Consider the following 26,726-nt stretch of genomic DNA (forward strand, 5'->3'; position numbering starts at 1 on the left):
TGGTTGGGCCATGAGGGGTGTGTGCCCCTTAGCGAACTATGCCCACCAGGCTTCCGGGCGTTTCACCATCCGAGAGCCCAGGGCAGGGGCGGGGGGGTAGCGGTGGTTATTAGGGAAAGTCTCAGACCTCATGAGGTCACTGTGCCTCAGATAGGCGGGTGTGAGCCCCTCTTTGTGAAGTGGGGCTTTGGAGCTCAGGTGGGCCTTTTTGTTACATACCTGTCTCCCTGCTATGTTTCATCGGCCCTGCCGGAGCTGCTGGATGTATTAGCTGAATTGGCGGTTGAGTTCCCCAGGCTCATGGCCCTGGGGGATTTCAATCTGCCCTCCATTGGCGAGACATCCGAGTCAGCTCGGGAGTTCATGGCTTCCATGACAGCTATGGACCTAACTCAGTTAATTCAAGACCCCACCCATAATGGGGGACACACACTCGACCTGATTTTTGTCTCTGGGCAGTGGATGAATGATCTAGATTTAGGGGATATTTCTATTCAACCCTTGTCATGGTCTGATCATTTCCTCATCAGGCTTGACTTCCATACCGCTACCCCTCGCTGCAGGGAGGGGGAACCGACTAGATGGTTCCGCCCCAGGCACATTATGGACCCCGAAAGGTTCCTGATGGAGCTTGGGACTTTTCCTGAATCCCTTGCTCACAACTTGACCGAAGCCCTAGTGGGAGCCTGGGATAGGGCTTCTGCTGGGGCTTTGGATCGTGTTGTGCCTTTGCGGCCTCTGACCCGGTGTCGATCCCGGATGGCTCCCTGGTTTACCGGGGAGCTCCGGGAGATGAAACGCCAGAAAAGACACCTAGAGAGTGGCTGGAGGGCCAGCCGGTCCGAATCTGATCGAACACTAGTAAGAATTTATATTAAATCCTACTTAGTGGCGATAGAAGTGGCAAAACGGCAATATTTTTCCGCTCTTATCGCGTCCGCAGATAACCGCCCAGCCGCCCTGTTTAGGGTGACCCGCTCCTTACTTAACCAAGGAACTGGGGAAGACACCTTGCAGGGTAGGGCTGAAGAATTTGTTCAGTATCTGCAGGATAAAATCTCTCAGATCCGGACAGGCCTGGACTCTGACTAGGTAGATTCGGGCGAGCCGACGGGGATGAATCTTGAGGAGACTATCTGGGATGGGTTTGACCCTGTGACCCCCAAAGGCATGGACAGGATTATGGGGAGACTCAGGGCTGCCACTTGTGTGCTGGACCCGTGTCCCTCTTGGTTAGTTTCAGCTTCCCGGGAGGTGACACGAGGCTGGCTCCAGGCGATTACCAACGCTTCATTGAGAGAGGGGTTCTTTCCCACCGCCTTGAACGAGGCGGTGGTGAGGCCCCTCCTCAAGAAGCCTTCCCTGGACCCAGCTTCTTTAGCCAACTATCGTCCGGTCTCCAACCTTCGCTTTGTAGCGAAGGTTGTCGAGAGTGTGGTAGCACGTCAGCTTCCCCAGTACCTGGATGAAGCTGTCTACCTGGATCCGTTTCAGTCGGGTTTCAGGCCCGGGTACAGCACAGAGACGGCATTGGTCGCGTTGGTCGATGATCTCTGGCGGGCCCGGGACAGGGGCTGTTCCTCTGTCCTGGTCCTATTAGACCTCTCGGCGGCTTTCGATACCATCGACCATGGTATCCTACTGCGATGACTCGGGGGGTTGGGAGTGGGGGGCACCGTTTTACGGTGGTTCTCCTCCTACCTGTTGGATCGGTCACAGTTTGTGTTGACTGGAGGGCAGAGATCGACCCCGAGGTGCCTCACTTGTGGGGTGCCCCAGGGATTGGTTCTCTCACCCCTCCTGTTCAACATATACATGAAACCGCTGGGTGAGATCATCCGTGGTTTTGGGGTACAGTATCATCAATATGCTGATGATACCCAACTTTTCATCTCTACTCCAAACCACCCAAATGATGCCCTCGACGTGATGTCCCGATGCCTGGAGGCTGTGCGGATCTGGATGGGGAGGAACAGACTCAAGCTCAATCCCTCCAAGACTGAGTGGCTGTGGTTTCCGTCATCCCGATTTGTACATCTTGTTCCATCTTTGACGATAGGGGGAGAAATTTTAGCCCCCTCAGAGAAGGCTCGCAATCTGGTAGTCCTCCTGGATACGTGGCTTAGTTTAGAAGAACACCTGACGGCCGTGACCAGGGGGGCCTTTTACCAGGTTCGCCTGGTAGGCCGGTTGCGCCCCTTCCTGGATCGGGATGCTCTGTGCACAGTCACTCATGCCCTCGTCCTTTCTCGCCTGGACTACTGCAATGCTCTCTACATGGGGCTGCCTTTGAAGAGCACCCGGAGGCTTCAGCTGGTCCAGAATGCGGCCGCGCGGGTTGTCATGGGGGTACCTAGGTGCTCCCATGTCACACCCCTTTTAGACGGCCTGCACTGGTTGCCGGTTGTTTTCCGGGTGCGATTCAAGGTATTAATTATGACCTTTAAAGCGCTCCATGGCTTAGGGCCAGGGTACCTGCGAGACCACCTACTGCCACCAGTAGCCTCCCACCGTCCAGTACGCTCCCACAGAGTTGGCCTCCTCAGGGTGCTGTCGGCCAAGCAGTGTCGGCTGGTGACCCCCAGGGGGAGACCCTTCTCTGTGGGAGCGCCTTCCCTCTGGAATGAGCTGCCCCTGGAGCTCCGCATAATCCCTGACCTCCGGTCCTTCCGACGCGCCCTAAAAAGTTGGCTTTTCCAGCAAGCCGGCCTGGCCTGTTAATGTTAATTTTAATTTTAACTTATTTTAAATGTATTGTTTCTTTTAAAAAAAAATCGGTTTGGTCTTTTTGGAAATGGATTTAATCTTTTTTTTAACTTTTGTGATGTGTGTTTTTAATGTTGTACGCCGCCCTGAGTCCTTTTGGAGAAGGGCGGCATATAAACCCAAATAAACCTAAACCTAAACCTAGGGGGTTTTATGTGCCAAGGACCCTCCTGCTGGCTTGGAGGAGCTTTGGGCCAAGTAGGTGCCCTCAGCTGGCTTGGAGCATTTTCCCATGTTGATGGCAAAAGAGGTGCCCAGTGGCACCTTCCCCATCCATACTCTGGGAAGAAAACCCATTCTGGAGGTGCTTCACTCACAATCTGCAGCCCAATTTGTGGTTGCTGGCAAGTGAAAGATGCTGGCCAAATTCCTTCTTGCTGGCTGGGTTGGAATTCCCATTTTGATAGGGAATCTGTCTCCCACTCAGTTGCTGGGTAATAAGTCATTTCATTTATTGCTGTCTGGAAGGAGTCAAAATCTCCACTCCAGGTTTTTTTCCAAGATTTGCTTCCAAATTGGGGGGAAGGAGAGGGAGCATGCACTCACGTTTAGTTGTCTGAAATGGTCCGGGAAGTTCATCAGAGATGGTTGCCTGGGGATGGCTGGAATCTCCATTCCTTTCATCTTCTATTTCCCTCCTCTAACCGGGTGTAGAAAAAGTCTTTTCCAGCCCCCTCCGTCCTCTTGCCAGATGCAATAAATCTTGAAACAGATTCCTTTTCCTTTAAAGTTAGCAGAGACGTGTTCCATCTCAGCTTCTTATCACCAAAAGCTTACTCATAATTGTTTGCTGATATTTTACCCTGTCCCGGTCAGCGTTGGGAATTCAGCACCCCTTTGCAGCACCCCCCCATGCGAGGGGGGATGCTGGTGCCTTATTTTAAAGAGAGAGTTGGAATAATGTCAGCGTTCCAAATACCATGCATGAAATCAATCAGACCAAGGCAGAATCATCCTTAAAGTTCCAATTTAATCATACAGGCATGTTGGCACTGTGCTATCGAATTTCAAATCTGATGATCTTCCTGGAATTCCATCCAGTTGAAAGTTCATGATCTATCCCCACACCCCATAATCCATCACATGTTCCAATCATCATCTTCCACGCTGGCATGTACACCCCTCTGCTTCCGGTCAGGTGTCGAGGTGCGGAGACAAAAGATGACCTTGAGCTTCTAGAAAGAATGACAACAATACATTCCACAATCCTATTCCTTTCTATTCCCCCCCTCCCAACTACTACACTAATGAAACAGCATAGGAAAATAATAGAAAGTGTAGCAGGCCAAAGATCCTAAAAGAAACATAACTACAGGCCTGACAGTATATCTTCTTCCACACATTATTTATTTTATTTTATGGAAGGAATTTATCTTGGAGGTTGCAGTTAACATCTATCTTTTATTTTTTTAAACTGTGGTAAAAACTTTAATTATGCTAAGTGTATAATCTAGAGTCCTTCTATTGAACAAAGAGGAAGATTAACCCTGATCTTGTATGTGCCACTTCTATGATATAAGGAATCGTCTTTATTTTTGTCTTTGAGCTAGAGAACAGGCAGAAAACATTTTCTCTGTATGTGTGTAATTAAAAATTATTTATACCAAATGTAAACATACCTTGACATTTATGGGAAACACTTGTAGCATTTTTTTCATAATAAAGTTCTATTTTCTTAAATGTTGAGTATGTATAGAAAACCTCCACTTTTTCCACTTGATAAACATCTCCAACCTTCATCATATTTTACTGTTAGATGCTCTAGGTTTTCCAACTTCTTTTCCATTCTCTCAAATGTATTTGATAATTTCTGAATTTTTAACAATATCTTTTGCAGGCTTAAAATTTCTTTCTGCTGTTGAAGTTGTGCCATTATCTCCAGCTGACAAACACTGCTGCTCTGGCTTAGAAGGTTTTTACAAGATTAAGCATAAATTCACAATAACGTGTTATTTTCACTTTTCTCTAGTTAAAGATATACTTCAAAGGAACATCTGTATGCTTTTCTTCTTATCATTGTCTATAAACAAACAGTGAGATCTTGAAGTGCCAAGCCAAAATAATCAGTAAGGAAAGTAAAAGTGTTTTGTTTCCAATACACAAACCTCCAGCCTCCGAGCAGCAGAGTTTTTCTTTCACTCTGTTGTAACAATTTTCTTTGTTTCTTTTTGTATCTTTTTTATATTCCAAGTTAAACAAAAGTCAAATTCTTGAATGAGTTAGAGAAGAAAAGGGGAAAAACACCCACAGTAGTGAAGAAGTAGAATTTTAGTCCATAGGTTACAAAGAATAATAATAAAAGAAAAAAATAGAAGAAGAAAACTTAGTCCATTCGTTTTAAAAGGCTTGCATAAATTCCATCCATGAACATAGCGTTTAAAAAGCAAGATAATCCACTGTCCAAAACCATTCAAAGCTTAATTCCACCACTTATTTCTTCTGTTCTCAAATTTAAATTAACGTTAAGTTTTTTATAGGCAGTCTCTTTTAAAACGGCAAAAATTCCTCACCAACTGGAAACATTTTCTCTTTCCGTATCCTTCCATTTTGGAGCCGCCTCGACTTTATCAGCCTAATGGTTGGCTTTTTTGTCGCCGGCTTGAAGAACTTCTCTTGGATCTATCAGAGACTTTGCGATGTCCCTGAGATCAGCAAGACATTTTCTTTCTTTTCACTGTCTCTGTGGGACGGTTTAGGTCCGATTGGACCACCCAGCGGCAAAAGTATCGGGTGCGCTCTCGGAGCATCAAGACCGCACATCTGTATCGTCGTGACGTTGGCTTCTCCTCCAGGTTCTTAATTTTTAACATGTTTGTGCCAAGTAAGTTGTTGGATCTGTGGATTCTTGCTTAAAAAATGTGTAAGGTGATATTGAAATCTGCTACTCTGCTTGCTTCTATGTAATGGATATTATAGAATAACTGACAATATTTCAAAATATTTCAGCGTTTCTTCGACTCCTAATTAGTTTTATACCTATTTACACATTTATTTCTAGTCAAAAAAATGTTTTTGTCTTTCATTTTATTTTTTTAAACCATCACTGCTCCAGCTTTTGCTGGTGTTGGGAGGGGCAAAGTACTGATTTTGGGAGGGGCAAAGTACTGATTTTGAAAACTGCATTTAGACTTGCATGCTTATTATTGCTACAGAGCTTCGCCTTGCTAGCATGGAAATTGGATAGATTTGTTAAAATAGCTTCCGTTTGTCAGGGGAAAAAAACGCCTGATATCTGAGATCAATGGATCGGGCTGATTCCCTTCCGCATATCTTTTGAGATATTAAGAAAATAAATAAAAGTCTTTGACAAGTGTTCTAATTAACAAACAAACTTTAATAAAAGTAAATAAAAGTAAAATAAACTAATTGTTACATTTTGATAATGAAAGCTCCGTCTGCCAGCTCTGCTTGGCAGCCGGACAAAGAAGAAAGGAATTTTGGAATGTGTAACGCATGCGCAATAAATCACTTTCAGATAAGAACTTTTATGACCTGCGCAATAACTCTTTCTTAGTTTAACTCTTGAGTGTCAATTCATTCAGTTCAGGCCTAGCAAACTTTTTAACATCGTGACACCCCTTCTTTTGCTAGTCTGGGCTGATGTCATCAAATCATCAATTAAGGCACATCTTCTTTCGCAGATACTCGTGTTGATTTGCGGCAAGTGGTTTGTTAAGCATGTCTGCGATCTGATCATGTGTAGAAACATATTGCAATTTAACAAAACCTTGCTTAACTAATTGCTTTGTGTTTTGATAACGAATGTCAATGTGTCTGGACCTAGAACCTGTAAAATGTGACTCAGAAATATAAACCACAGATACATTATCTTCCATCACGGTGATTGGTCGAATCGGACTGTCCAGATATCTGTGATCAAAGCATCAAACCACGTTAGAGAATTACAAGCATCTGAAACACAAGCATATTCAGCTTCAGTAGATGAACATGAAACAAAACTCTGTTTTCTCACTTGCCAGTAAACAGGACAACCATTTAGGAACATCATGTAACCAGAAGTGCTTTTGCGTGACTTCTTGTCGCTCGCCCAGTCGGAATCAGCAAAACAAATCAACTTTGGTTGATCAGCGTGTGTTGGTTCTAGCAATAACTTCATGTGTTTAGTGTGTTTTAGGTATTTCAATAACTTCTTAATGCATGACGAATGAAATTGTGTTGCCTTACCTACGTGTCGTGATAAAAGATTAACACTAAGTGCGATGTCAGGTCTGGTCCAACTACTAATGTATAATAGTGAACCAATGACTGAACGATAAAGTGTTTGATCCTCGAACTCAGGACTTGGTTCATGTGTTAAGTTGTGAAAATCTGTTTGCATGGGTGTCTTTGTTGTGCTAGCATCTTTCATGTTGCAATGATGTAGAATGTGGTCAATTTTCTCTTCTTGTGAAAGACTAAACCCCTTCTGTGTCTTTTCAATTTGAACACCTAAATAAGTGCTAATGTGTCCTAAAGATTTCAGTGTGAAGTATCTCTGCAAACTTTTGGCAAAAATCTCACTCATTTTCTTATTTGGACCAATATAAACAATATCATCAACATAAACAAGAATTATCTCATATGCATTGTTAGATCTTTTTGTGAACACGCATTCATCAGTTTCGGACTTAATAAAGCCCATTGAATTTAGTTTGTCAGTAAGACATAAATACCACATTAAACCTGACTGTTTCAGACCATAAAGACTTTTGTTCAGGAACCAGGTATCCCCTTCTTGCTTTCGGAATCCTGGAGGGCTTCTCACGTAGATCTCTTCATCTAGGTCTGCATGTAGATAAGCTGTGTCCACATCAAATTGGATAACTTCTAAACCAAGAATAGTTGCAGTGGTTAAGGCAATTTTTACACTTTCAGTTCTGACTGTTGGTGAGTAAGTGTTTGTGTAGTCCTCAGGATAACGTTGAGCGAAACCCTGAGCTACAAGTCTGGCTTTGTATAAAGACTCACCATTTGGTTTCTTCTTGATTCTGTAGACCCATCGGGTGCCAATGACTTTCTTGTTTGCTGGAGGTTTTGCAGGTGTGAATACATTAAGTTTCTTTAAACTGTCCATTTCATCCTGCATTGCATCATACCACTTGTCTTGTTCTGAATCAGGAAGCTGTTTGATTTGTGTGAATGTCTCTGGAGGAAGAGTAACGTTGCAAATCAAAGGTAGTGGTGACTTTGTCAGTTGCCATGAATAACGTTGTGGAGGGATTCCTTTTGTGGCCCTCTTGGAGCGTCTAGGAGCAACAGACCAGTCTTCTTCTTCATCATCATCATCATCCTCGTCCTCACGTTCGTCGCTAGCATCAGCATCCGCGGCTTGCGAAGACGGAACATCAGTTTGTGAAGAACTGGTAGAAGGAATATCTGCCTGCAAATTGTTATCAGGCTGCGTGGCATCTGGAACACCATCTCTAGGAAAATAAACTTCAGGATCATTGGAATGAATCCTGGACCAGTCAATGTCTTCCTCAAAATTAGCAGATTGTGAAATGACAATCACATGTTTAGTATCAATGAATTTGTACCATTTTGAATTATCATCAATACCCATAAATCTTAGTCTCTTTGCTACTATACCTCCCTTTCTTCTTTGACTTAAGGGAGTGTTCACCATAGCATATGAACCAAAAATATGGAGGTTCTTGAGATCGGGCTTGTAGCCATACAGCATGTAGAAAGGAGTTTGATTGATTACACTGCTCCAAGTACGGTTGACAATGTAATTTGCATATTTGATTGCTTCACCCCAGTATGCGTTACTGAGATTGGCATCTTCTAGAAGACAACGCATCATGGTTTGTAGAACCCCTTGTCTTCTTTCTACGACTCCGTTATGAGCCGGTGTATATGGAGCAGATGTCTGATGAAGAATTCCATTCTTACGCATCCAGTCCTGGAAACGCTGAGACATGAATTCTGCACCACGGTCACTCTGGATTCTGGCGATGCGAACTTGGTATTGTGTAGAAACAAACGCTGCAAAGTCTTTAAAGATCTGAAAGGTCTCAGATTTCTCTCTCATAGGATATACAAATCCATATCTAGAATGATTATCTACAATTGTTAAAAAATACTTTCTGCCACCAAGTGTTGGTGGGAGAGGACCCACTATGTCAGTGTGTACCAAATCAAAAATGCGTGTTGACAGGCGTGTAGCGTGTTTGGGAATTGCAGCCACCTTGGATTTAGCCTTTTTGCAAACCGCACAATCCAAAAACACCTTACACCCCTTTAGATCCAAACCTTTTGCGAACTCCGGCATCTTTCTAAGAACACGGAAACTGGCATGCCCCAATCTTCTGTGCCACTTGTGAATACACCTGGAATGTAAAGGTTTACCAGTTAGTGAATTCTCAACATTAACAGTTTCATGAGGCCCCTCAGGCTTGCTTTGAGCAACCCGTTTTTGTTTTGTCTGTTTGTTGGCTTTAGGAGCCTTTGGCACAGTAATGTTTTCTCTCTCTGGGACAACTCTCTCTGGGTCTGCGTTGTGCCTTTTTGGAGTTTGCATACTTGCCTGTGCTTGCCCTTTAGGCTTTGGCTTTAAGTAATAAACACCACCAATCAGCATGGTTTCAGCAACAATATCTCCATCTTTAACTAAGTAACTTGCTTTTTCGAGGTGGTGAACCTGGAACTTTAAATCTCTAGACAAGTGACTTTGACTAAGCAAATTACTGGTTGCTGAAGGTATGTAATAAACATCAGGGATGTGTGTATCGAGCTCTTCAATGTAAACAGTTCCTTTTCCCATAACCTTGCAAGTGTGGTTGGTGAAGGAATACAGTTCTCGATACTCGGGCTCTGGTTCGCCCATCTCTGTGAAAAGTTCCCTTCTGTGGGTAACGTGCACAGCTGCTCCACTATCTAAAGTCCACAAAAGACGTCTGTCGAACTTTGGATCAGGTTGTGGAACGTTGGTTATGGCCAGTGTCACAAGTGGAGCTTGTGAATCACGCCTTGGACCACGACGGCCTTGTCTTCCGCCTCTACCTCTGCCTCTGGAATCTGTTCCTCTGGGCTGGTACGTGGCGGGAGCTGGAACTCGTTGGGGACAATCCCGGGTGTCATGTCCCACACGGTTGCAGGTGTAGCACTTTGGCATCCTTGGAGCGTAGCCTCTTCTTCGGAAGGGACGTCTGGCTGGAGCCTTTGACGCTGGAGGTCGTTGCAGATGTGGTGTAGCTAACCTGATAGCTTCGTCTTCCACTAAAAGTCTGCAAACGTGGTTAACTGTGCGTTGAGCAATAGGCACGTAGTTAATCTTTGCAACAGCATCTTTCCATTCATAATTCAATGAGTTAATGATGATGCTAATCATTTGGATATCATCGATTACATGGCCATTTTGTCTCAATTCACTTCTCATTCTTTTCAGTTTGGTCAAATGTCCACCAATTCATTCACCAGGTTTCAACTTCGAACCATGGAACTCAGACATGAGCAAACATGAAGATTCAATTGAAACGGGCCTGTAGCAATCTTCCAAAATAGCCCAAATTTCTTGTGCAGTTGCATCAGGTGGAAAGATACCTTGGATCTCAATTTCCATTGACATGAGCAAAGTCGCGATTGCTCTGTTTTCGAGGTCTCTCATTGCAGGTGTCCAGGGTTGAGGAGGAGGATTAAAAACCATGGAATGTGTGCCTTCTCTTCGAAGCAAGAGCGCAATTTCACTGACCCAGGCTTTATAATTCTCTCCTGACTCCTTTAATTTGGACTCACCAGTCAAGGGGGTGACTGTGAATACCTGCTGAGGAATGTGCATTGGAACAATTTGTTGATCTGGTTGCAAAGCTGGTTGTTGAACCAGGGGATGCTGGGGTTGCATCATTGGCCTTTGCGTGGCAACATCAAATTGGCTTCCTCGAATTCGCCTTTGGCTTTGCCTTTTTCCATCTAGGGAGGATTCGACACCACCAGGGGGTGTTGAAGACTTAACCTTTGGAGGCAAAGTTTTGGCTTCTAAAGGACTCATAGCCAATTCTTTAAAACTGTCACGAAGCTGCATCATCTTTTGCTGTAATAATTTTTCTCCGCCAGCAGATGGCAGTGCAGCCTCACTTTTTGGCTGCAGTCGTCTATACGTATGCGGAAGTTCAGTTGACTCAAAGGGACCACGTGACCTCGGTGACGTGTACATGTCTCTTTGTTCTAATTGACCAATGAACTCTGTGGGGTGTGTCTTAGGCTGTTGTTTTGAAGACAAGATGGCGTCCTCAGACATTTTGGGAGTGGGGGAGCTCCTCCTACTTCGCTTTATCTCCTCAAAGCACATTCTCGCGTCCCTAGCATATTTTTCGAAACGTTCTAATTGATCAAGATAGCTTTGCATTTCTTGCTCATCATTTGGGGAGGATTCTTAAAGTCTGATTTCTGTGTGGGAGGATTTTTTTTTCTGCCGGCAGTTGCCATTCATCAATTGTTTGATAATCTGCGAGGGTCTGGGAATGGAGTGGCTCTGGCAGAGTGGGAAGTTTTGGCTTGGCCCCCAAAAATTCATAATCTCCTGGAGATATTTTAGAAGGAGGAACCACTGACCTCGTTTCGTGGATGTCGCGTCCTGTAGCTCCTTCCCCCACATCTGGCTCGGCACCTGAAGGAATTTGTTGTTCCTCTGTGTCTGAGGGAATGGATTCTTTGTCAGAAGAAGCTGATCCGTCTGTGCTTGCCCCATCTTTCTTTTTCTTTTTTTTCTTTTTCTCCGACATTGCTAATTAGGTTTAGTCGGTTATCTTCAGCTGCCAAGTTGTCGACCAACCTCTGCATACCAAGTTGTCAGGGGAAAAAAACGCCTGATATCTGAGATTAATGGATCGGGCTGATTCCCTTCCGCATATCTTTTGAGATATTAAGAAAATAAATAAAAGTCGTTGACAAGTGTTCTAATTAACAAACAAACTTTAATAAATGAATAAAAGTAAAATAAACTAACTGTTACATTTTGATAATGAAAGCTCCGTCTGCCAGCTCTGCTTGGCAGCCGGACAAAGAAGAAAGGAATTTTGGAATGTGTAACGCATGCGCAATAAATCACTTTCAGATAAGAACTTTTATGACCTGCGCAATAACTCTTTCTTAGTTTAACTCTTGAGTGTCAATTCATTCAGTTCAGGCCTAGCAAACTTTTTAACATTGTGACACCGTAGTCCTTTGAATTGTTCGCGTTTTACTATGTTCACATCTTAACATAAGATCTAAATAGTCCTTCCACGCTCCTGTGTATCTGCTGAATTTTTGTGCACTTAACTATAGTAGATAGAATCTGAAAAAAAAAATTATATATTTAAATGATTTATGTGGCAGCTCATCTCACAATGGTTACTTTGGGTTGGCGTACAAAGGTTAACAGAACTACTACAACAGATAATCCAAATGCAGATTGTAGAGGCATTTGTAGAGATTCATCAAGCGCAATAGATGCATCATAACGCAGTGCCTCAATCATTAGTTATTTAGCGATTGAGGAAGTTATAGAACTTAAATATTTGTTTGCATGCAAGTTTCCTTTTCTCAGGGACATACTGAAAAGCAAAAAAACAAAAAACCTCCATTAGAGCTGCAGATCATTACCATCAGGATCATTAACATATAAAGATGAAGAAAATACTTGTTTATTGCTTATATGGCTCGAGAGTTCTCTGAAATGTCCACGTATTTTAAAAAAGTTAAATATCTGAAGTCTAAATAAGTACTTAATAAAACACAGCGGGGCATTTGAAAAACACCTCATTAATGTGTAGAGTGAGTTCATTTTAAAGTGAAAATCTTTTAACTTATTTCAAGAAATGGACAATTTTTACTGCCATGCCAACATTTAAAGTATTCTTTGCAAGGGAAGAGATGCATTTCCTCTATGGTTCTGCTGACTGGTATATAATTATAGTCAATCTATATAAATAAGAAACATATAATTGCAGTAACATTTTCTTTATAGTTGGCATTTTTTTAGATAACGAACAGATCCAGTTGGCAAGGAAAAAGAAGAGGCCTGCTTCCATTCCATGTTGCTATGATAAGAGCTCATTGTTTTAATTTATTTTGATAAGTTTTTGGAACTCCAGTCAGAGAAGCTTGAGAATAAGCTTATATTATTAATACTATCCTTTTCAAGCATGTGTGCTACTTTCTTTTGGGTCCACAGTATTTTATCCACATCTACTCATTTCGTAAAAGGAGGTATTTTGTTTTTTAATTGCTCTCTTTCCCTGCTAAAATTGCTTATTAAGAAAAGGAGCCTTGCACTTGTGGGTTTGATCCCTGTCCCACCTGGCTGCTAGAGAAAGTTCAAGAAAATGGGTGTAGGATTTTGTTATTCTTACACCCTGCAGGAATGGGGTAATGTCAGTGTCTCTGAAGAGAGCATTTGATTGCCCCTTTAAAAGGGTTACTATAAACCAGATGAATTGAATAATTGTTGTCTAGTCTTTAATCTGCCTTTGGGGGGGGGGATTATAGAGATGGTATAGCTATAAAACAAAACAAGTTACTGAAGAAACGTTATCTGGATCCTTTTTAGTCATGGCTCAGGCCTGGGGATGATGGAAAGTGAATTGGTCACTCTTGTTGACTTTTGACAGGGCTTAAAAATTCTGTTAGCTCTTTCAGCAGCTTTTGATGTCAGTTTGGTCTATTAGTTAAAACACCAGACTAGAGAGCAGGAGGCTGTGGGTTCAACTCCAGCCTTTGCCATTAAAGGCAGCTGGCTGACCTTGGGCCAGTCATATTCTCTCACCTCACATGGTTGCCATTATGGGGAAAATAGGAGGAAGAAGTAGCATTAGATATGTTTGCCATTTGCCATCTTCTCTGCCGGCTTTCCTAGAAAGTCAATGGAGGAGCCAGCAGAGAAGGTTGCCGCACAGCTGAGATTCCCTCCTGGCAGGCAGGTCTTTGAGAAGAGTTCGGGTTTTTGTGTAGCTGATATCCACTCCCCAAAAGAAAAGGGTTGCTTGCTGAGGGGAGGGAAGTCAGAAATGGAGGACAAATCTGATCTCTGTTCTTGCAGCCCTTCAGAGGTGGTCCCTGGTGCCCACAAGAGTTTATAAGCTTCCCAAACAAATCCATTTCATAGTTTCCTTTCTTCCTTGCAGACAACTCTCTTTTCATTTCTTCAGCTTAAAAGTTATTGCAAAACCTCTGGTTTTATTTTGGATTATGAACAAAGAATAAAATAAAGCCTCCTTCAGAGTCTAGCTTGTTAGGAGAATGACAAACCATGAATGATTCTACAGTAAGGTTTTGCTTTCTGACTTTTTATTGCCTGATTTCGCTGCTATTGATAACGGAAGAAGCCAGATGAGACTAGTATGGAGCATGCATGTTATTATCACCAAGCCAGAATTCTATGTGTGTTTTGTGATGTCAGAAATAGGCTCCGGGCCAACCAGCATCCTGATCTTTCCTACTAGCTACTAGTCAACCCTCCACCTGATCTTTCCACCATTTCTTTCTCTTCCTCTTCTCGACTCATTAATGTCCATTTCTTTTTCCTTGTCTTTTCTTCCCACTTCTGCTCAGAATAGCATTATTTTGGTTCATGTTCCAAACAAAACATCAGCGCTTTATTTGATATTTGGACCAAAACATTCAAAATGCATGTTTTAGTTCTGTTACCAATCAACTCAAACCTTGAACAGTACAGCTTATGCAGTTTCCCCTCCTCCCCTTTTTTTCAGAATGTAGATAACTCTTCATTGGATTTGTTCAAAGAGAGGCTACACAACCATTTTCCTGGGATTCTTTAACTTGGATTCCTGTGCTGAGCAGGAAGGTGGACTTGATGGCTTAAATGGCCTGTTCCCGTATTGTGATTCTAAGTGTTTCTTGCCTCTGGTCTATTGGCAAGCAATTTTGTTGAAGGCTGCCAGATGTCCTGGTCCTGCTGGTTGTTGTGAATATCTCAGAATTGCAACATGAGTTCAGCAGTGCAAATGTTTTTGTTCTGCATCCGAAAATGGGTGTTTTTATGGGCTGAGGAGACATATGCTTATAACAGCAAGACATTAAATGGTTTTTAATCAAGACTCTAAACACTGAAGACTTTCAGTATATCTTTTAAGGAATTCAGACTTTTTAAATTTCATATTTTAGAACTCATTTCTCATTAACACTGAGTATTCATGACTAGCATTTTGATTACAGATACTATTTAGTAACATTGTTCAATGCCTTCGTCATTATTTTGTAATCAATATCTGATTGCAATAACTTGCTTTTCTTCTTCTTCTTCTTTGCACTTCATTAGATTGTCCTAGATGTTGGATGTGGCACTGGAATCCTTTCCATGTTTGCTGCCAAAGCAGGTGCAAAAAAGGTGATAGGAGTGGATCAATCTGAAATCATTTATCAAGCCATGGACATCATTAGGTAGGCACCCTTCACAGATTTGATTTCATTAATATCAAATATATAATAATACTTAAAGAGAAAATAAAGGAATGGATTTTAGCCGAATCAGACATATTTTTATTCCAAGACTAGGAACTACAGTGGGGCAAAAAAGTATTTAGTCAACCACCAATTGTGCAAGTTCTCCCACTTAAAAAGATGAGAGAGGCCTGTAATTGGCATCATAGGTAGACCTCAACTGTGAGAGACAAAATGTAAAAAAAAAAGACCAAACAATCACATTGGCTGATTTGGAAATAATTTATTTGCAAATTATGCTGGAAAATAAGTATTTGGTCAGTATCAAAAGTTCATCTCAATATTTCGTTATATATCCTTTGTTGGCAATGACAGAGGTCAAACGTTTTCTGTAAGTCTTCACAAGGTTGGCACACACTGTTGCTGGTATGTTGGCCCATTCCTCCATGCAGATCTCCTCTAAAGCAGTGATGTTTTGGGGCTGTCGCTGGGCAACACGGACTTTCAACTCCCTCCAAAGGTTTTCTATGGGGTTGAGATCTGGAGACTGGCTAGGCCACTCCAGGACCTTCTTACGAAGCCACTCCTTCATTGCCCGGGCAGTATGTTTGGAATCATTGTCATGTTAAAAGACCCAGCCACGTTTCATCTTCAATGCCCTTGCTGATGGAAGGAGGTTTGCACTCAAAATCTCACAATACATGGCCCCATTCATTCTGTCCTGTACACGGATCAGTCGTCCTAGTCCCTTTGCAGAAAAACAGCCCCAAAGCATGATGTTGCCACCCCCGTGCTTCACAGTAGGTATGGTGTTCTTTGGATGCAACTCAGCATTCTCTCTCCTCCAAACACGACGAGTTGTGTTTCTACCAAACAGTTCTATTTTGGTTTCATCTGACCATATGACATTCTCCCAATCCTCTTCTGGATCTAGCAAACTTCAGATGGGCCCGGACATGGACTGACTTAAGCAGGGGGACACGTCTGGCACTGCAGGATCTGAGTCCCTGGCGGCGTAGTGTGTTACTGATGGTAGCCTTTGTAACGTTGGTCCCAGCTCTCTGCAGGTCATTCACTAGGTCCCCCCGTGTGATCCTGGGATTTTTGCTCACCGTTCTTGGGATCATTTTGAGCCCACGGGGTGAGATCTTGCGTGGAGCCCCAGATCGAGGGAGATTATCAGTGGTCTTGTATGTCTTCCATTATCTAATTATTGCTCCCACAATTGATTTGTTCACACCAAGCTGCTTGCCTATTGCAGGTTCAGTCTTCCCAGCCTGGTGCAGGTCTACAATTTTGTTTCTGGTGTCCTTTGACAGCTCTTTGGTCTTCACCATAGTGGAGTTTGGAGTGTGACTGTTTGAGGTTGTGGACAGGTGTCTTTTATACTGATGACAAGTTCGAACGGGTGCCATTGATACAGGTAATGAGTGCAGGACAGAGAGCCTCCTAAAGAAGAAGGTACAGGTCTGTGAGAGCCAGAAATCTTGCTTGTTTGTAGGTGACCAAATACTTATTTTCCACCATAATTTGCAAATAAATTATTTCCAAATCAGCCAATGTGATTGTTTGGTCTTTTTTTTTTACATTTTGTCTCTCACAGTTGAGGTCTACCTATGATGCCAATTACAGGCCTCTCTCATCTTCTTAAGTGGGAGAACTTGCACAATTGGTGGTTGACTAAATACTTTTTTGCCCCACTGTAAATGGAAGCCAGATATTCTTGGGCTTCTAATAAAGACCTGAGACCTGTAAGTAGACCATGTTTTACTTTTATATTTTCTGCTGGGTAAAATTATAACTACGCTGTTCAAAAAAGTCAGTGTTATAATTGTTTGGGGAATACTCCTCCTATAATGCATCATTTTATTTGCAAGCATTGAGGAACAGAAGTACTCACTTACTTTGAAAGGTTGGTTTATTTCTTTTTTGAAAGCAGTACTTCCCCACTGCTGTCACTTTGATTTTACAGATAGGAAATCACTTGATTTATTATTTTCAAGAATATGTTAAGTCATATATCAAAAGCAAAACGTCTGCTATATGGAGTATGGAATGAAGAATGGTGGATGCCGTTTACTTGTCAGTTTTGGCTTATTTCTTGGAAAAAACATGGAGGGTTATCAATGCATTTGGCTGCATCTGTATTTTTGGTTTATTTTATGATTAACAAATGTTATTAATTTTCAGACTGTCACAATCGCTAGACTCTCAGCTTTTATAAGAGCAAAATGGTTATTTAAAATACATTCTTTAAAAGTCTAAAAGAATTATAAAAACCAATTTTAATAATTCATTATATATCAATCAAAAATCAAATTAAGCATCCTAACATTTCACTTAGGGCCCCCAAATACTTCAGTTTCCAAAATGTTCATAGTGTTTAAAGAGTGATAGCCAGTATAATTTCCCTGGGGAGTTCTACTGAAAAAACGTAAGTCCTCTCCCTTCACACTTTATGACAGTGAGGGACCACAAACAATTTTTCTCAAGATGCACATGATGGGCAAGTCAATTCTGGTTTGAGAAAGCCTTGCAGCTAACGTATTGCCAAATCACATATTAGTGATAGAAGGATAGAGGTTTATAGGCTATGATGAACACTTTAAATTGCACTGAGAATCTGATAGGAAGCTGGTAAAATGACCATAACCTTTGGTGAAAGACAATAGAGTCACTATATTCTGGATTCGTTGAAGTATGATCTTCAAAGACATTATATAATCTGGGTCAGTCACCAGGACCAGAGGTGATTGACCAAAATTGGATCCTGCAACATTATACCTGGACTATATATATATGGACTACAACCAATTTTGTTGTATTTAAGTGCAATGACAATAAAGATTATACTTATATTCGCCTGCATTCATGAGATACCAGTATAGTACATTGTAGTAATTTAAAGGGAATGAATACTTGATTGACATCTGCATAAATTAGAACTGCCTGATAAGGTAGAACAGTGCCCCCATTTTACCAACTTTGGAAGCAATTTAGAAGAATACCACGGTCAATTGTATCAAGGCTGATGAGAACTCTAAAGACTAGGGGTGTACTACCTCCATCCAGGACCCAACAGAAGTCAGCCACAAGAGGGGTTAGTGCTGTTCCACTAAGAGTTTAAATAATCTCTCTCTAGAGTGCTCTTACAATGACTCCAGTCTCAGTAACCTTCTCAAGAAAAGGAAAGTTAGGAACAAGGTAATAGTTATTCAAAAAGGCTAGGTTCAGGAAGAAGTGAGCTATAGAGAACTAGATGACCTTGGAGAAGGAATATAGCAATTGACCAAATATTAATTAAGCCCAAGACAGGAAGAAAATGTAAAAAGGAAACTTACGCTGAAGGGCGAAAATTGCATCTTCTTTCAGACTTGCAGATATAGTATATCTTCCAAAAATGAAGAACTGACTGTTGCCACCTCTCCTGGTCTCTGAAAGAGCTGGGGGAGGGGACATGGATCCAAACTGTAGGTGGCTGAGGACATATTGGAGAGCGCCCTATCACTTCTTTACGCTCCAGTAGCCAAAATGAATTCCAGCTAAAATAACAAAATATTATCCCAATCACCACAATTAACTCTGCCTTTGAAGAGTTGAGAAAGTTGAATCTGAGTGTCTTAACCCACACAAAGCTGCACACTCATTGCATCAACCAGGTAGGAGTTTATGTGAGACCCTCTTCCCAAAGGAGTACCCTAAATAATGTCACTGCCTCTCAGTGTCTTATTGCCACAATGTTGGCTTGAATTTGAATTTGGTTCTCCATGCTTGGCCAACTTAACTTCTTGTTGTCCTTCACTAATGCATCAATCATGATATATTGCTTCATCTCCTGGACTTTCTCAGTAAACAAAAGGCACATCTCAAGGTGATGTGTGTGTGTGTGTGTGTGTGTGTGTGTGTGTGTGTGTGTGTATATATATATATATATATATATATATATATATATATATATATATATATATATATATATATATATATATTGTATTTTATATTTGTGTTGTAATTGTACTGATACATTTATCAGTACAATTACAACACACACACATATATATAGAGGCCATTCAGGAGCAATTTTATCAAGTGGTTGAGACACCTCTGTATTAGCAATCAATCAGGTGCTCAATGGAACAGCTGGTAAGATTGTTGGGAACTTCCTCAAGTACCGGTGGAATCCATTTGGATTTCACTTGTTTCATTTCAATAGGTGTTTGGAGAGTATCAAAGATAGACCTAATGCCCAGGGAACGCCAGAATTAAATGAGAAAACAAAGTATTAATTTCAAAGATAACATTACTCTTGATTGGATGCTAGTAATTATGTTCAGTGTAAATATTGCCAAAGCATCCAAATTTGGTTAATATTTTATGTTTGGTATGGCATTTTGTGTTCATGAAGCTTTTCACCCATACTTTGTTTTTCTATGGTTTTTATCTACTGAAATGCTAAAATTGTAATGAGGTTACTGGCTTCTGTTACACGTCAGATGTAAGGTGATTGTAATATAATAAATGTTTAAGAAACAATTTAGATAATCATTGTGGTAGAGAAATAAATCCCACTGGTGTGAATAATTATACTGTCCTGTCTGGTATTAGCTGTCATGACAATGGCGTAAGAAAGAAAGATTGATAAATTGCACTGAAGAGAAAGTAAGTGCTATTAATCTTGAGTAACTTAATTCCTTGCACATATTTTCATTTACAATATGAAACAATAGGATATCCGTAAAGGAAATTGGTATTACACCATCATGCTTCAGCTAAAATACTGCAGTTAACTAGGATGATTGTTTTCATAAACACAGAAACACCAGTTACTTTACTATAACCTAGTTGTATCATCTATGGAAAGGACTGTTAAAACTTCCATTTATCAACAGTTTAAAAAATCATTTTGTGAAAGAAAGTATATGAATATAATTCTTTTATTTAAAAAAGCTTGCAGAACACTTAAGTCAGGAGTGTCCAAACTTGGGAACTTTAAGACTTGTGGACTTCAACTCCCAGAATTCCCCAGCAGGAATTCTGGGAGTTGAAGTCCACAAGTCTTAAAATTCCCAAGTTTGGACACCCCTGACTTAAGTATATTCCACTAGGTTCAAAAATTATGAATATATGGTTAAAGCACATTTGACTATTATATTTTTCTCTCTCAGGCTTTCTCTCAGACACCAAAGCAAACCTATATTTGTCTCTGATCTTATAATTAAAACTTGAATTAAACTGTAATTTATTTAACATAATTGTTAACAGCAGACCAATTGCTTTGCAACATACGAGCATGTTTCGAAATCATCTGTTGATTTTTGGTAGCTTCTAATTGATGGGATGTATAAAATCAAATAAGAGATGTGAATACTTATTGAGGCTGTCCAAAGCATTTGAAAGAAGTGCAAAATACATTAATGCAAATTAGTGTTAGTCTCTTCACAGCATTAAAGCAGCCTTTTGAATCCTTATGTGTTTTTTCCCTAGCTGTTTTTTGGGGGGGATATACACATTCTTGTAGACCCAGCCTTTCTTGTCTCTAGCATTCCAATTATCTGGGCATATATACAGTATATGAATACCTATACACGTTTGAAGTAACTGCATAAGTTTCCTAAGGATGTGACTGTTTTAATGTTTGGAGAAGAGGTGTTTCACTCATACTAACCAACTATGCAAAATACTCTTTTTGAATGCTTTGTAAAGTCTTAATTCTTCCAGATACAAACCTACACAACTTGCTAAAAGAGAATATTTGTAGCCTAGGATTGAGCCATGTGGGATACTTGGTGCTTTCTGAACTTGGTGGTGCACTGATGATATTATCTAATTTGGTAATGAACAATCTTCAAGAAAATCACCAAGTTCAGAGAGCACCAACTGTACTGTACCACAGTACAGTATTTGCTTTTTCATTTTTCCTTTACATTTGTATAAGTAGCTTACATTTTCTATTACATATTTCCTTTCTGAAAATAAATAAATATGCATCTAAGCATCTTCAAGTGTGTATTATGTCTTCAAGAAGAAAAAGCTGTGTTATATTAATAAATTAATATATCTCAGTCAACAATTTTCTAATACTGTTATAATGCTTATGGAAGCAGTAGTTACTTTCCTAAACTATGAAAAGCATCCTTGAGACTCAGAAGGCTAAAAACTGCTGCTATCTGGAAGAAATGCTAACATTTCCCTAGGATGTCTTCCCCCATTGCTGGTTAATACCTTTTTTTCTTAGAAGAAAATCAGAGGTATATGAACCCAAGCAAATATTTGAAAATGGAGTGGCTGATTTTCTACTGAACCCCCAAATCCTGCTATCCTGTGTAAGTAACAGATAGGGGAAGATCTGTTTGTAGATTCCCATAGGTCAGTCCAAAACTTCCTTTTTCTTAATGTCTTATAAGCAAAACATTCTCGGCTCTTTAGTACTGTGTTCCATAATATCTCACTTAAAATCATACAGGGAATTCCTAACCAAGTGTGATTTCATGAGTACAATTCATGAGTACAATGCAATTCATGAGTACAGACAGTGTACAAAACATTTGTGAAACAGTTCTCTGTTATTATAAATACTTATTCATAGTAATGTTTGAGTACTTTCAGGTAAAATGTAATTAGAAAATGTATAGCATGCCCTTGCCCTTTGCCTTGCAGGCTCAATGGACTTGAAGATAGTATTTATTTGATCAAAGGAAGAATTGAAGAAGTTGATATACCTGTTGAAAAAGTTGATGTTATCATATCGGAATGGATGGTAAGAATAGAAATATGCTTTGCGTAAATATGGAAACATAATTTCAAATGTACGAAAATATGTGGCAAATGGACGTAGTTTTAATTATTGTAATTATTGTATTCTTGTTCTAAAATGACAGGAAATAATTTGTCCCAGTAATGACACAATAACATCTATTTGAAATCTTTTAGACTAGTATTTCTCCATAATTTATCACAGCCATTAAGTAGCATTTAAAAGAAAGCATGCATGCATGCATATATGTGAATTTATTTGTATGTAGACCGAATCCAGAATGACAGGATTGGAAGGAACCTTGGAGGTCTTCTAGTCCAATCAACTGCTCAAGCAGGAGACCCTATACCATTCCAGACAAGTGGCTGTCTAGTCTTTTCTTAAAAACTTCAAAGTACCTGAATACTTCGATGAGTGCTCAAAGTTACAATGGCACTGCAAAAAGATGCTGAACAAAATTGCTGGTGTATATTGCAAGTAGGCTATTGCTAGTAAGACAACATTGATATTGATATATCAAACAAACAGACTTCAATGCAGACAGAATTGTACTTCTGTTCCTGTGAGGTATAGAATTGTAAGAGGAAATTATGTTTAACACTAATTAGGGCAATTTTACAAAGAGTAAGCTATGAAATGAAATCAGATGTGCAGCATGCTGATGCTAGGTTTTCCGAATATTCATTTATTTATAAAGGGAGACAGTTCACTCAGCACATACCCTTGGGAGAAGCACTTGAGCGTATTTTTCTTCACATCTTGATGATTTAAATGTCGCTACAAGAAGGAATTAGTGCAAAGAGAACACTGTGATAAATCCATGGGCAGAATTTTTCTTCTAAAGTGTAAGGCTCGCTTCCTTGCAGTCAATGCTAGGCTTACACATAAAAACACACGGACACACGTGTAGGTACATGCACATGTACTGTATGTATGTATCTGTATAAATACAAATATAAATAAACGGTGGCACAGTGGTTAGAGTGCAGTACTGTAGGCGATCCTGCTGACTGCTGGCTGCCTACAATTTGGCAGTTCAAATCTCACCAGGCTCAAGGTTGACTCAACCTTCCATTCTTCCAAGATGGGTAAAACGAGGACCCAGATTGTTGGGGGCAATATGCTGACTCAGTAAACCGTTTAGAGAGGGCTGTAAAGTATATGTCTAAATGTACATATACAGTACATATACTATAAAGTATATGTCTAAATGTTATTGCTATTGCTAAACACACAAAGAGACAAAGCACTGACCAGCAGCATCCTCTGCTACTTCTTATCTAGAGCACTTGGATTAGATATATCAATAGCACTTAGACTTATATACCGCTTCAGAGGGCTTTACAGCCCTCTCTAAGCGGCATAGCTATTATAGAGAAACTGTGATTTAGCTATCACTAACCAATGATCAGGATAATGTAGAACTGGCAATGAACCAGGAATTGTAGAAATAGGTTTGGGATGGCTTTGAAAAAAGTTTTTTTTAACTACCATCTACCCCCATCCCATCTTGGTCTTATCAGTAGGTAGTGATAGTGCATAATAATTCTGCTTCCAGCATCCCTGTGGCTCCTCAGCCAAATGTTGGGCGAAGTATCTGCAGCAGTGATTTGTCAGAGCCCCTGGCGTAGAAGCATTTTAGCTAATGACTATATGAACAGCAGTAACTAGTCAACATTTGCCATTTGTTTCTTTTATCCAGTGCAGGTGATGAATTGCTGGAGGAAAAAAGACAAACTACAAATGAAGGGAGGTTGACAGATGTAGATCAGGTCTGATGTTTGTCCAGTCCTAATAGACCAGGGGTGTCCAAACTTGAGAACTTTTAAGACTTGTGGACTTCAATTCCCAGAATTCCCCAGCCAGCATGGCTGGCTGGAGAATTCTAGGAGTTGAAGTCCACAAGTCTTAAAGTTCTCAAGTTTGGACACCCCTGTAATAGACACTAGGGAGGGATTTGAAGGAAATAATGTGGTGTGGAAAGACATGAAAAATATTTCTTGGGATCAGTAGAATCACTGAAGAAATCATATTGGAACCTATGTGTGTGGTGAAGGTAGAAAACGGACAGAAAATGAATGTTCAGAAAACTAAAGTTAGTTGTATTGGAACATTCTTAAATAGTTTTTCATGGCTTAAAAATGACAATAAAGGTTATCTTCTCTATCTTATCTTAGATATCAGCAGTAGGACAGCATTAAAATGTATGAAATGCAATAATAATACCAAAAATGTTTTGAAAGTAGAATGAAAGATATCGTATTTTTCAGAGTATAAGAAGCATCTTTTTTCCTCAAAAAAAGGCTGAAAATCTGGGTGCGTCTTATACATCGAATGCAGCATTTTTTGCCTCCCGAAGCCTCGCCCCTTCATCAAAATGGCCTTGCATAGCCTTATGGAGGATTTCAGAGAGCTCCTGGGGGCTGAGGAGGGCAGAAATGAGCAAAAGATGGGCTGCTTTTTGTCTCCCCAGCAGCACTCTATAAGCCTCCATAAGGCTATGCATGCAATTTTTTTTGACAAAAAATGGGCCCGTTTTTGAGAAAAACAGACCATTTCTTTGCTCATTTTTGGCCCCTCCACCCTCCCAGGAGCATTCTACAAGCCCCCCCTTCCCCCCCGGCTATTCATACCTTTAAAAAAAAAACGGGCCTGTTTTCGGGAAAAATGTGCCATTTTTGGGAGGTTTGCAGACTGCAAAAACTTTTTTTCCCTTTTGGAAAGCTCTTTAACTGATTGATGAGAATTACATTGATCAAGTGCTGTGCCAGCAGAAACAAAGTCTTAGGTGCTGCAGATTGTCAGTGATTTCGTTCTCCAGCACATGGATAAATACACCTGGAAACATCTACCTACCTACTTACTCTTTCTCTCCCTACCTATCTACTGTATTCTCTCTCTCTCTCTCTCTCTCTCTCTCTCTCTCTCTCTCTCTCTCTCTCTCTCTCTCTCTCTCTCTCTCTCTCTCTCTCTCTCTCTACCTACCTACACTCCCTCTCCCTATCTACCTACTGTATTTCTCTATCTATTTCTCTATCTACCTACCTACTTTTTTAAAAAAAAATGCCTCTTGAAAACCTTGGTGCCTCTTATACTCCGATGCGTCTTATACTCCAAAAAATACGGTAAATGAGTTGAACTAAGTCTAGGGCTTTTTCCAATGTTTTGGGGGGAGGTTTTTTTTTCTTTTTTGAGAAATTCAGTTTGGACTTAAAGGCTTAAAAAAAATAAGTGCTGTGTTACACATCCATATAACAATTTTATTTGATGCGAACTTGAAATTGCAAACTTGCTCTCTAGGAGTAAAATTGAATGGAGGAGCATTTTTTTAATTTTTATATATAAAGTTTTTTATTTTGTCATTTTCATAACATATAACCACATGTATACTATTACATAGCCAACATCGTATTGTATTATTAAATGTTTACATCAATTCATCGTACCATCAACTCCCAAAAACAATTATTGGCTCTTCTGCTCAGTGGAGGAGCATTTTTGTTCAACAGCCAGTATCTTATTCTAATTGTTTATTTCTGTTTCTCTGAATTTTGATATACAGATACGCTTCTGTCACCCAGCTATGCAAGTATACCTCACAAAGCCTTAGATCTTTATTCAATTTGCTATAAGCACTAACAAATATTTTAAATAGTTGAAGCACTTCTATAATATGCAATAATAAAATATCCTTTCTTTGTTCGTCTAAGAAAAAGCTAGTAGGTCTTCATTGGGTTGCTACTTTCAATCATTAGCATTCTGCTCACAAATCTGTGCAGTACGGAATACTTAGCTTTAATTAATTTTGAATTAATAATGCAACTTTTTTTAAAAAAAATATTTTTTAAAAAATTTGCACCTTGTCCATGTAGAAGCAGGAGAGTCTCCAAGCATCACACACCAACAATTTCAGGTATAATTCTCTTTCCAGATGGCACCCCTACAGGTGAGGCAGCAGCCTGTGAAATTACATTCTAAATTACAGCAGAGATTAGCACCACACATAGAGCAAAACATTTTGAGATTGATGATGAATGACTTGATTCAATAAGACGGACAACCCCTTAGCAGCTTACAGGACGTGATATTGCATAAGAGAGTTTGGGTGGTTGAGGTAAAAACTGCAGTATCAGCCTGGAAAATATCAGAAGAGAACAGTGAGATCTGAGCAACACCAGTTATTTATCGGTGTTCTGCTTTTTTAGCATGACTGAGAAAGGTATTGATGTATTAGTGCAATAATTGGTTGCTTCTAGTGATGGCTTTGTCTTAGCAGAAAGCATTTCTTCTTCCCAGGGGTGTAATACCCAATTTTCATTATACCTTTTCATGCTATGTGACACATTTTTGTGGAGGATTCCTTGATTTTCAAAACAGCCTTCATGTACATTTGAGGGGGGGAGGGGAGTGCAGTGCAGAAGGAGGAACAGCAGACATCTTGGGTCTCCTTGTGCAGAGAGAAATGCTCCATAGAGATACGAAAGTACTGTTGGATGCAAATATACATATGTCCTGCTATAAAAAACCTGCTTGCCATTTGTCCCTAGGGCTCTTGTTTGTGCAAACAGAAGCTAGAGAGAGAGCGCCTTTCAGTAGGAAACTGATGAAAGCTTTCCATCAGAAGCACTTTCTGGATCAAGCTGTTTTAGCTGTTATTTTCTCCAAAATAAAATTGTCATCTTAAGCTTGCTTATTTAACCCTCAGTCCTAAATAAAGTTGAGCCCTCTTATCAGTAGAAAAATTGCCTCTTTCTTGCCACTGTTCTTTTTTTTAGAGAATAGATTTTCTAACCCTTTTGCATATGTTGAGATTCAAACCTACCTTTCC

General features: G+C 40.4%; 1 protein-coding gene across 1 annotated transcript in view; it reads left to right on the forward strand.

Moving 5' to 3' along the window:
* The window catches only part of PRMT3 (protein arginine methyltransferase 3), a 98,612-nt gene that overhangs the window by 25,702 nt on the left and 46,184 nt on the right, over positions 1-26,726 (forward strand). Inside the window, exons 9-10 of the mRNA XM_081942658.1 lie at positions 15,026-15,147; positions 21,802-21,901. Coding sequence (XP_081798784.1) covers positions 15,026-15,147; positions 21,802-21,901 — 222 coding nt within the window. The remainder of the gene's footprint in view (positions 1-15,025; positions 15,148-21,801; positions 21,902-26,726) is intronic.

Source organism: Natrix helvetica (assembly GCF_964273705.1).
Source record: "Natrix helvetica genome assembly, chromosome: 1".
Classification (NCBI taxonomy): Eukaryota; Metazoa; Chordata; class Lepidosauria; order Squamata; family Natricidae; genus Natrix; species Natrix helvetica.